General features: G+C 57.5%; 1 protein-coding gene across 1 annotated transcript; it reads left to right on the forward strand.

Annotated features, from left to right (window-relative positions):
- The first annotated feature begins 6,854 nt into the window (after positions 1-6,854).
- Positions 6,855-10,744, forward strand: AQP6 (aquaporin 6). Its single transcript, XM_059935863.1, has 4 exons — positions 6,855-7,428; positions 8,230-8,388; positions 8,649-8,729; positions 9,379-10,744. Exons 1-4 carry the CDS (start codon positions 7,036-7,038, stop codon positions 9,589-9,591), a joined length of 846 nt encoding a protein of 281 aa, XP_059791846.1. The 5' UTR covers positions 6,855-7,035; the 3' UTR covers positions 9,592-10,744.
- The last annotated feature ends 1,240 nt before the right edge of the window (positions 10,745-11,984 follow it).

The following is an 11,984-nucleotide window of genomic DNA, read 5'->3' on the forward strand; positions in this document are numbered from 1 at the left end:
GAGGGAGGCAAACTGGTTCATTACATGCCGCCTTATTTATTTCTGCTCAAGGATGCATGGGGTAGGGCTGCTGGTGTTAGGGGTGGAGGCTTCCCAATAAACCACTGACATTCATGTTCGGCCTCGTCTCTCTCCAGAAGCCTCACCTCAGGATACTCTGGCTCATCACCTCTCCTCCTCATCATCCCACACCCTCTTTCACAGTCTCCACAATCCTCTGGGGAAAGACAGGGAAGCTGAGGCCAGGGGAGGCTTAGAGAGTCAGAGACGGGGTTGGGAGGAGAGAGAGAAAGAGACCAAATGTAGCAACAGAGCTAGAGGTCAGGAGGGGGGCAGTGGGAGCAGAGAAGGAGGGGTCCTCACCGAGTTGCCTGCCTGCTTGCCCCTCCCTCCTCAGCTATGTCAAGTCCCTGCCACTTGAGGAGGGCCTGGCACCAGTGCCAGGGTGTGCTAGGCAGAAGTGAACCGGCCGGGCAGCCCCTTGAGATGCCGATGGGGTGACCAGCCAGGTCTGTCATTGGGCAGGAGACACAGTCCCGGACTCCCCTCTCTGCCCCTCAGTGTGCCAAAAATGTGCCACGTTGGGCGCCTGTGCTCAGAGGGAGAAGCCCCCTGCCCCCATCCCTACCAGAAGCCATACCCAGCCCAGCCTCTACCAGCCATGGTTCCCACCGTCTTCCCCTCTGGGCCTGTAGCTCTGCCCTTACCCGCCCTTGTCCCCTTGCCACTGACACTCCTTAGGAGACCCCCTTCAACTCACTAAGCCTCCCATCTCTTAAGCTATAAAGTGAGGATAAAAAATGCTTTCCTCACAGGGTCCTTGTGGGGTCGGATGAAGGGAGGGAGTGGGATTCCTGGGGCTGGGCTGCTCTCTGTGGCGAGAGGGGCACACAACAGCTCAGGACACGACTCCTTATCAGAGTCACTCTGGCTTTGAGTTCAAACCTGGTTGTGCAACTTTGGATAACACAAGCTGTCTGGGTTTTAATTACCTCATCTGTAAAATGGGGATACTTGTACCCATTTCATGGATTGTTATGAGGATAAAATGAAACAATGGATAAAAGGGAAACCCTTGTGCAAACAGGGACAGGCACCTCAGATCGAGGGCTCGATTTGCTAGTGTGAAGAAAAACCAGCACGTCCACAGCTGGGACCCCAGCCACACCGCAGTTCTGGGCCTCTGCTCTCCCGAGAGTGTTTAAACCCGAGCTCGCGCTTCTCCCTGGTGTGGGAACCTCTCCCCCGTGGTTTTCAGTTTTGCCTCAGAAGAGGAGGGGCCAGCAGGGCCAGGAGATGGACTGAGAAGCGATGGGAGAAGCTATAGACAGTGGCTGGCCAGGGTCAGTCCCAGGGGCTGTAGGTGAGGCGGGGCAGACTCCCCAGCCCTCCTCCAAACTTGAGTCTAGTATATGTAAATGGCAGCGGCAGCCGGCACCCTGCCCTGCCTGCCTGACGGCTTGCAGTAAACACCAAATGGCAGTGTGTGTGAAGCCCCGGTAAAGGAGCGGTCCCCCACCCGCTGCCTCCACCCCTGCCCCTACCCAAGAGCCCGGCGCAAGTGTCAGCTCCGACCAGCAGGGGGGGACCTCGTCCACCGAATCCACCGCTGCGGCGCTTCCTCTTCCCCAAGTCCCGGGTCTGGGCCAGATGCGGCGTGGAGGAGAGGGGGCCCTGGGGAGTCTTTCAGGCCTCGGTCCCCTGGGCCACCAGGAAGCAGTTACCCCCAGCCCCCCACCCCCACCCCACTGTCTGTACAGAAGAGAGGGGATTCCTCTGCCCGCCCAGGGGCTGCCAGTTTCACCTGGTAGGAAAGTGGACAAGGTGACAGAATGGAGAGATGGAGGAGGACTAGGGGTCAAGGCCAAGAACAGACAGAGGGTTAGCTGTCTAGATGGGTGGGCAGGAGGATGGGTTGCTGGGAGGGTCGGCTCTCTCAACCCCAATCTGAGCCTCAGCTTCCTCCTCCGGCGGTTGTGGACGAGAATATCAGACCTCCTCGCAAGACTTCCACGCAAAACTCAAGTGAGGCACAGCCGTGACTGGGAGGCAGGCCTCTCCATCCAGCCCAGCAACTTGGTTCCTTTCTCCGACGGGTCCCACGGGGAGCATGACGGGGTGAACGGTGGGCCTATGAGGGACAGGCCCTCAGGGATGGGCGGGGCACCCAGTCCGAGGGAGGTACTGGCCAGTCCGAGGGCGAGGGTCCGCCTAGGGCATATGGGGCTGACTAGGTGCCGCGGGCCGGGCAGTTTGGCCAGCAGAGGGCGCTGCGCTCCCTGGTGTCGGATCCTCCCCGCGCGGCTCGAGTCCGGGGCTCACAAAGACCTGCGCACACACGAGCCCGCACACGCTAGCGCCGCTCCGCAAGGATCTTCGGTTGTACCCAGCGGGCTCCGTCTTTCGGCATAGACCGCTCACTCCGCGTGTGTGCAGAGCCACATCGCCCGTCCCCCATTCCCTCTCACAGGGCCGCTCGGGACCAGACCCAGCTGCCTGGCCCCACGTGTTCTCAGCGAGGTATACGTGTGTGTCATATCCAGGCACACACATGCTCAGTCATCCCTCTGACCCTCTGCTCCACCTGAAGACAGAACCCAAAAGAGCTTTGACTCTCCTGTAGGAGGCTTCCTCCCCTTCCCCTCCTCCTCTGCCCAGGGGCTACCAGTTTCACCCGGTAGGAAGGTGGACATGGTGACATGATGGAAAGATGGAGGAGGACTAGGGGTCATGCAGAGAACAGACAGAGGGTTTGCTGTCTAGATGGATGGACAGGAGGAGGGGTTGCCGGGAGGGTCGGCTCTGTCAGCCCCCTTCTGAGCCTCAGCTTCCTCTTTCCACCATTTTGTGGGGAAGGGTGAGGGGATACAAGGGAAACTACCTTGAATCTTTCCCTTTCTGTCATGTTTTTATTGTCCCTTCTCATCTCTTCCAGTTCCCTCCTCCTTCCCCTCCTTCTTGCTCCCCCATCCTCTCCAAGCCCTGAGAGAGAACCTCAGTCAGAGCTCACATTGCCCCTTGTGTCCACGCACACACCACACACACATCTCCCCACAGAGATGCCCAACTCGCTAGTCTGGGGAGCCCAGAGACAGGCCTCTGAGAGGTTAAGAGCACACAGCCACCTGACAGGCAGCTGTAGGCAGCCAGGTGTGGGGCTTGACAAAAGCTCTTGGAGCAAGAGTGACCTCAGAAGCGTGCTACCAGGGCCCAGGACTGGCTGGGTCCAGGGACATGCTGGCTGGAGCTGGAGCAAGTCCTGGCCAATGTCCACCTGTCCTCAGTGGGTGAAGGACCTTGTTCCAGGCCAGGCAGGGCCCCAGGAGGTTCTGCTCTAGGCCAACTGGAGACCAGGGCTGCCACTACACTTAAGACTCTCAGTCTCCAGGGCCCAGAGCAGGGGCCTCAGGTGCTGCTTGTCCTGGACCCTTCCCACCCCAGCACGGCCCTCACAGCTGTCTCGCTGGAGTGGGAAGGGAGGTGACAGTCCTAATAACCAACATTTTCTGACTGGGGGACGCTCTCCTAGGGAGGTGGGAATTATCAGCTCCACCTTTTTTTTTTTTTTGGCCATACCACGTGGCTTGCAGGATCTTAGTTCCCCAACCAGGGATCGAACCTGGGCTCCTGACAGTGAAAGCTCAGAATCCTAACCACTGGACCACCATGGAATTCCCAACATCTCCATTTTAAAAGTGGGAAAGCTGAGGTCACAGGAGTTAAGCACTGGTCAGGGGTACAGAATATGTGGCAGTGTTCAAATGCTTTCACTTTCTTGTCTTATCAAAGGTTCTCAACAGACAGGCATTACTGCTGTTTGGTGCCTGTGTACAGGTGCAGAAACTGAGGCTAGGTAAGATGTAGGGACCGGCAGGTGTCTGTCCCCAGGCCCTGTATGACCCTGTCTGAGGGGAGGGAAGGAGACAGATGCCCGGGAGATTCCCTGGGACAGCCCCTAGGCAGGGAATTCCCCCCACCCTCACCCCCCAACCCCAGGGCCAGAGAGGAATGTCACTCACACTACATTCCTTCAATCTTGAGCATTTCTTGAAAGACTCCTTCATGCCAGGCAAGCCTGGGAGTCTGCACTGGAACAGTGGAGGCACTGAGGAGGTCAAAGCCAGAAGTAGCCACTGGCTTTGTCCAAGCCCAGCTTCTCTACAAAGCTTGCCCTGACTCTCCTGGAGGTGAAAATTAGGGCAGGCTTCATAGAGGAATTGAACTTGAGCAAAGTCTTGAAAGAGAAACAAAGAGGAAAGGCATTCCAAACCCATGGTCTCTCCACTACTCCGTGATTACCCAGGCACATTATAAAGAAGCAGCCAGGAGAGGGAGAAGTGAAAATTGTAGATGAGGCTGGGAATGGCCAAGAGAGGGCCCCAGTTGCCCAAAGGGAGACAAGAACACAAGGAGGGGCCCCCTGACGCAGACACAGGAGAAGGGCTGCCTCTTCTTCAGGGTCAAAGGGAAGCTGGTAAGGGCATGGGGCAGCTGCAGGTGAGTTTGCGGCTGGGGGGAGGGTGGGGTGGAGGGATGGGAAGAAGTCTTGCCAGCTGGTTTCACTTTCTAGGTAGGACAGGAGGCAAGTAGATCTGCCGGAGGAAAGCCAGAGCAAGGTAGGGTACTTGAAGAGAGTACGGAAGGTTTGAAGTAGAGCTTAGAAGAATGGGGAGAGAGCCGCCTGGCGACGGTGTGGTGTAAGGATTGCTGAGCAGAGCTGTGACCCCTACTGAGGCCAGAGACCATGGACTTGTCATGGCGGCAGTCTGCACGGCTGGGCGAGTTTCTCCAGCAGCGCTCAGCAGGGCAGATGGGGGCAGAGGGGTGTGGAGAAGAATGAGGATGGAGGGACACGGTTGGGGGGGGGCGGGGTGCAGAGAACAGGGAGCTGGGACAGAGGGCACTGAGGTGAGATGCCAGGGGATCTGGCTGGAGAAGGTAGAGTCAAGCCAGGATGGCTGGATGAACAGAAAGGGGCTGGGGGAGACATTGGGGAAGAATGTGACTGGGACTGAAATGGGGGAGGGTGGATGGACAGAGCCTGTGGTCAGAGTTGGGATGTTTCACTTGAAGATTTCAGAAGACCCAGTCCCAGGTGAGGACAGGTATAAGGCTGTAAGGAGAGCCAGCTGAAATGAAGCAGACATGAAAGTCACCTGCCTCCAGGAGGCCAAGAAGCTTTTATTCACTCATTCATTCATTCAACAAATATTTATTGAGGACCTTAGTGGCAGCAGTGAGCAAATCCCTGTGCAAGACGTTACATGTAGGGATGAACAAAACTTGGCTCCTGCCCCCTCACCCAGGAAAGGGGGAGGTGACATCAAAGCTGAGCCTGAGGAATAGGACTCACCCAAGCAAAGGACGTGGGATGGGCTTTCCAGGGAGAGGAGAGAGCATCCCCCAAGGCGAGACCAGCATGGAGTGTTCTAGAACCATTGGCCATTTGGTGAGGCCAGAGGGTAAAGGACAAGGCAAAAAGTGGGGAGAGGTGAGGTAGGAGGAGCAGGATCCCAGAGGACCTTGTAGGCCAGGCACGGAGCTCACAGAGGGGACGGGAGGCTTTAAAGTGACGTTACCAGGGAGCAGCAGGATCAGATTTGCATTTTAGAAAGATCGCTCAGGCTGCAGCGTGGATAATTGATTGGCGCGGAGCAAGGGAGAAGACAGAGAGAATGGTTAAAGGCTGCAGGGCAGCAGGGGTGGCAAGAAGAGGGCACAGTCAAGAAAGATTTAGGATTCAGTATCAGTAGGACTTGCTGCCTTCGCTGGATGGGGGCGGGAGGGTGAGGTCAAGGATGCCTCCCAGGTGCCACCAACTGAGCTGGGGACAACAGGAGGAGTGCTTTTGGGGTCACAGGGAGAGATGAGGATCTCGTTGTGAGACAGGTGGCATTTGGGGAGCCTGAGGACACCAGGGGACAACCACTGGGCAGGGAGATATGGCGGGGGGTGAGGTCAGGGCACCCAGATGTGGTGAACAGGTGAAGAGTGTACTATTTTAACAGCTCGGCAGGTTCTTCTTAGGGAAGGAACACTTTTATTTGAGAAAATACCTTGGTATATTGCTGGGGGTTAAAGGGCAGAGCCTAGGGCATGGGTAACCTTAGGGCCAGCATAGCCACAAAAATAGTAAGCTACGCTGTGTGGCGTGAGAGGGATTGTTTTGGCCCCTGAGAAGGAGGAGAGCAGAGAAGTAAGGGGAAGGGCTGAGTTGGGGGAGGGGAGGCAGAAAGAGGCAGAAGTGGGTGAAGGGCCAGTGGAAACTCCTGGCTGGCGGGCAGCAGAGGTGCCCATTGCCACGGCTGTCACTGATCAGCTGTGGAATAAACACCCCCTCCATCTGCCCCCCTGCACCCACACAGGCCCACGTCCTCAGTAAAGCTGACTCCGTTCACATCAGCTTTCAGTGAGTGGGGTTTTAGGTGGGAATGGAGGACAGAGCTTCATTCATATCTGGGTTTATGGGGCTCAGAATAGCATGAGCCCACTTGGAGGCCGAGCCTGCAGGCAAAGGGGGCCGGGAGAACAGGTGCTGCGGAGAGTGCACAGGGCCCTCTGAAGCAGGCCTTGGACTTGGGGATCTGAGTGATCTTGCTCTGTCTAAGCTGACATCGGGGATGGGAGCGCCCTGGAATCCCACGGCCCGCGCTACTCCGGCACCTGCGGCCCCCGAGGCTGGGCGTCTGCCCGCAGCAGAGTTAGGCCTGTCCAGCTTGGAAAACTCCTGGGAGGTTCCAGCTCAGTGCCCGGGGAGGGCCCCCCTCCTCCAGCCGTCAGGTGAGCTTAGGGTGGAGCGGGCATGTGAGAGCCACCCCTCATGCCACCCCTACTCCCACCCACCCAGACGCACATAACCCTGGCAGCCCGCCCCCTGCCAGTCTGACCACACAGTCCTCAGGACAGCAGCACTGTGGTAGAGAGCTGCAGGCTGGGGCCGGAGCAGCCCGGAGACAGGAGACCAGAGGAGGCAGAGGAGATCAGAGGGAAGAGAAACAGAGGCCCCGGGAGCAAAGGCACCAGGACCCGGACGCAATGGAGTCAGGCAGGCGCAGCTTGGCCAAGATACTGGTGTGCCGGCTCTGGACGACCATCAGCAAGGCTCTGTTTGCCGAGTTCCTGGCCACGGGGCTGTACGTGTTCTTTGGCGTGGGCTCGGCTCTGAGATGGCCCTTGGCGCTTCCCTCTATGCTGCAGATTGCCATCACCTTCAACCTGGCCACGGCCGTGATCGTGCAGATCACCTGGAAGGCTAGTGGGGCCCACGTCAACCCTGCTGTGACGCTGGCCTTCCTCGTGGGCTCCCAAATCTCCCTGCCCCGTGCTGTGGCCTACGTGGCTGCCCAGCTGGCAGGGGCCACAGCGGGGGCTGCTCTGCTTTACGGGGTGACGCCTGGGGACATCCGAGAGACCTTTGGGGTCAACGTGGTAGGTGCAGAGAGGGGGAGGGGGCAGGTCCATACAGGTGGAAAGGGGGGTAGGGCCAGGCTGGAGGAGAGGGGACAGGGAGGTAACAGAGCATGTGCTCCACACCTGCTCTGGGCTGGGACCTGGGACCCAGGGGAATGACTGTGGCCTTAGTGCAGGGAGGGCAGGAATGGGATTGTGGTGCAAGGAACAGGGGGAGCAGGAAGAAGCCACACTAAGGGATAGGAGTCGGAAAAGAACCAGGCACTTAAGGGTGGGGGTAGGTGGGGAGAGGTGGAGCTGTGGGTAGCGGCAGGGGACCCTGCACGCACTTCACCTCCCCGGGTCCGCCCCACGTCCCCCGCTCCTCTGTTGTCCCCTGTTCCTCCCTCCCCAGCACCCTGAGGCCTGTCTCACTCCCCCAGATTCCTCTAATCATCTGTGTTCCACTTACTTCCCTGAGTCCCCACCTTCCACTCCTACCCACGGCCCCTCCCAGCCAGGCAGCTTGCAGACGTGCGTCGTGCATCTTAGCTGCCCCAGCCTTCCTGTTCCCACCAGTCCTGGGCCCCCGCCTCCCCCTGAACCACTGGCCCCAACCGAGCCGTGGAGTGGGGGGGGGGGTGCCACTCGCTTCTGCAGGGAGCAAGTGTCTGGGGCTCACCTGAACCCCACCACACAGCTCTCCTCAGCCCATTAGCTCCTTAAGTCCTGGGACTGGCAGTGGCGAGGCGTCTCACCCCTTACAGTGAGGAAATGAGGCCCAAGGGGTCACCAGCCCCGGGCAGAGCCCGCTGGCTGCAGTGTAACCCCCTTGCACAGGTCCGGAGCAGCGTCTCCACGGGCCAGGCGGTGGCAGTGGAGCTAGTCCTGACCCTGCAGCTTGTGCTCTGCGTTTTTGCTTCCACCGACAGCAGACAGACTACTGGCTCCCCAGCTGCCACGATTGGAGCCTCTGTGGCAGTGGGCCACCTCATTGGGGTAAGAGGCAAAGGGGACACCGGGCCCATGTACCCACTGGTCCCTCCCTGGGGAGGCTGCAGGGGCCCTGAAGGCGAGGAAGTGTCCTTCCCTGAGCCCTCGTGTCTTGGGGCCAAGGCTGTGCCCCGCACTCCAGGCCCCGGATAGGGTGTTGCAGAGGCCAAGTCTGGGGCTGGGACTCTGAGCCATGGTGGAGGGCACCGTCCCCTCCCAGGCCTGCCTTCAGCCTCCTCACGCCCTGACCTGCACTCACTCCCCAGATCTACTTCACCGGCTGCTCCATGAACCCAGCCCGCTCCTTTGGTTCTGCTGTCATCGTCGGGAAGTTCGCAGTCCACTGGGTGAGACCCTCTGCTGGCAGCCAGGGGAAGGGAGAGGGCCCCAGTGGCAATAGGGACTTTCACCAGCAGGAGGACCACAGACACCTGGGGAGACAAGTCCCCCTGCCACAGACCATCTTGACCCCCAGTGGAGGTTTCCCGAAGCTCAGAAGACCGGGGCCAGTATCCTTTCTTTCCAGCTTCAAAAAGTCTGGGGTACCCAGTGGACTGGCAAGAAATGAGCCAGGGCAGGAGCTGCAGCCTTGGCCCAGGCCTCAAGTCCTGGCTGTTTCCTTATTCACTCCTTCCAGCTGGACCAATTTCCAAACTTGGATAAAGAAAAAGACAAACAGAAATAGACACACACACACACACACACACCAGCAGGGACAGGAACAGCACTAGCCGGGGTTCTGGGCTGGAATGGGAAGGCGAGAAGAGAGAGGCAGGGGTGGCGGGGAGCCTGGCCCAGCCCTGTGGGAGGCAAGGTCCCTTCACCTGCGGGCACTCAGAGTGGGAGGTCAGGACTTGTGCTTCTCAAATCTGCCACCACGTAGATGGCTCCAGGGTTCCTGGGAGACCAAGTCAACACTGGGAAGCAGGTGGGGTCCCAAAACCACCCTATGGTCCTGACGGCTCACGAGCAGGGTACCCACTTCTGCCTCCTCAGATCTTCTGGGTGGGACCCCTGACGGGGGCTGTCCTGGCTTCGCTGATCTACAACTTTATCCTGTTCCCTGACACCAAGACCCTGGCCCAGCGACTGGCCATCCTCACAGGCACTGCGGAGGTGGAGGAGGTGGAAGGGGTGGAGCCCCAGAAGAAAGATTCCCAGTCCAGTTCAGAGGACACTGAAGTGGAGAATGTGTGTCAGGTGGCATAGAACCTGGCCCCTGCCCTCAAGCTTCTGAAAAGAGCCCTGAAAGTGGGCAGCATGCTTTGTGTAACCAGACTTCAGGTTTTCCTGGGGGGCGGGGGGCTTGCGAGGTGCGGTAGGGAGGCTTGGCCTCTTGTCCTAACAGGGTGGGCGGGGGATCCCTGGCATTACATTTCTAGATGGAATCTGGGAAGCAAATCTGCTCAGTTTCCTCCTCCTACCTCTCTTTTAATGGGACAGAGCAGAGCGAGGCAGGGGGAATTCATGATTGCTCTCCCCGTCTCTCATCTGTCTGGACCCCAGTGGGGGTCCTGGGCTTCCAGGTCCCCATGTCTTGGAGAAAAGGGAATTTGAGCGCAGACAAGACACTCTGCTTAGAGACTGAGGGCTATGGGGACCTCTGGGAATCCCAACTTCTCACCCCACCCTTGGGGAGGAGGGGCCAGACTTCCCAGAAGAACCAGGCCCTAGGACAGCCTCTGCACTCCTCAGAGGGATGTCTCTGCTCTTGGATGAGGACGGGGGCTGTGGCTCCCCCCTCAGACGGGGGGCTTCCTGAGGCCAGAGATCGCCCTTCCAATAGATCTTCATTCCTTTCTCCTCCAAATGCTCAGCAGAGAGCCCCTCCCTTGGGAAGAGCTGACACAGAGAGGAACCTTTTCTCCCGCCAGCGGAGGGGCATGATATAGGCAAGGGAGGTTCAGGCCAGACAGGCCTTTCTCCCCAGGTGTTCTCCTGCCTTCCACTCCACAGCCCCATTCACAAGAGCAATCCTGAGAGGGGAAATGTCCTATCCCAGCATTTGGTCCCTGACCTGGGCCTGAAGAAGCCGTCTCCAGCCTCATTCTCAGCTCTGCCGGGATCCCCAAAAAGCTGTTGAATATATCCCAAGGATGGTAGGAACTCAGGAATGACCCAGGAAACCAAGATTTGCAATTCAGTGCCTCTGAAGTATTATCTGAGTCTCACCTTGTTTGTTAATATTTACAAGCTGTGGTAAATCTACTCTACCTGTGATTTGCGGTCCTGTCTGGATCTCAGCTTCCTCAGCTGTAAAGATCTCCCCCAGAGATTGATGTTAAAACAAACAAGAGGTTGGAAAATATTTTTGGAGGTTAAAAAGCTAGAAAAACAAACCCAATAAATGATGATTATTGTTGCTGTTACTGTAATTATTGGGCTTGAATATAATTGCTGTTGGTAATGGGAGGAAGGAGGCAAGAAGGGAGAGGGAGATGACTGAGAGGGAGGGAAAAGAGAGTAGGCTTTTCTTTTCATCTGCTTTACTTACCAAGGGCCCTGCCTTCTTCTCTCCTGGGCCTACTGACCTGGGAGCTTTGTGAGTGTGTGTGGGGGGTGATTGGGGGAACCGGAGTCAGGCTGGGGAGGGACCCTGGAATGAAGAGAAAAGCCAATAAAAGTCAGTTCTTCTCATCTCTATCGTGCCCGTCACTATGGTACCCTGCGATAGAGCAGCCAAATGCACAAAAAAAGATAGTTCCTTTTCCACAATGCCTCCAAAGGGGCTGGAGATAGGGGAGGGGCTGCCAAAGTCTCCCAAGGACAGGGCCCAGCCTGTGACAGTGCAGTAGCTGAGTCCTAAATGCTCGTGGCCACAGCAGCTGTGTTCTGTAATATCGTCAGTGCAGAGTACTACTCACATCTCTCCAAGCTGGGCCCCACTCATCCATCTTCATGATCTCTCAGAGCCCAGGGCTTCCTGTGCCCTTTTATGAGCAGGGACAGCTGGGCACGCACGCGCATGCGTGTGTGTGTGTGTGATTGACTTGCTAAAGGTCATCCAGCTCGGTACCACAGCCCCCCAAGGTCTCCCCAGCTCCCAGCTTAGAATTTTCCAGAATAGAGCTCCAGGGGGGCTTATACAAACTGCAGCCAGAGGAAGGAAGGAAGCAGGAACTAGGAGGTTGAAGAGGTCAGGGGGGTGGAGCTCCCGCAGTAGGCTTTAAAGCTCCTAGACAAATCATCTCCACATCCCCAGAGCCAAGCACACAGTGGGTACTCAATAAAAGTTTGATGAATGAATGAATGAGGCTGGTGGCTGCGGAGGGGAGGTGGTAATTGATCAAGAGGAGAACTCAGGAGTCATAGCTCTAAATGAGCCAAGATGACAGAAGCTGAGAAGCCTATGCTTGCAGGTCAGGGGAGCTGCGAAGAGGGTGCACAGCCACACTTGAACCTCCGCCCCTACACCAGAGGAGACTGGGCAACCTCTGTCCCAGGGACTTCCGGGACAAGAGGGTAAGGGTGATTGCCTGAAGAGAAAGCTGGGGTCTATTTTCACAAATAGTTCTTTAAAGCTGTTTTCTGTCATAACAGACTAGAGCAAGAGGAGACAAGCTTCATGAGAGGTGAGGAATTAGGTTAGAATCTGAAGAGGA

This window comes from Balaenoptera ricei, chromosome 10 (assembly GCF_028023285.1).
Source record: "Balaenoptera ricei isolate mBalRic1 chromosome 10, mBalRic1.hap2, whole genome shotgun sequence".
NCBI lineage: Eukaryota > Metazoa > Chordata > Mammalia > Artiodactyla > Balaenopteridae > Balaenoptera > Balaenoptera ricei.

Excerpts from the sequence above, each read along its gene's own strand:
- AQP6 (XM_059935863.1), top strand. The coding sequence starts at position 7,036 with ATGGAGTCAGGCAGGCGCAGCTTGGCCAAGATACTGGTGTGCCGGCTC. Across the intron at positions 7,429-8,229 it reads AGACCTTTGGGGTCAACGTG|GTCCGGAGCAGCGTCTCCAC; the intron begins GTAGGTGCAGAG and ends CCCCTTGCACAG. Across the intron at positions 8,389-8,648 it reads CAGTGGGCCACCTCATTGGG|ATCTACTTCACCGGCTGCTC; the intron begins GTAAGAGGCAAA and ends CTCACTCCCCAG.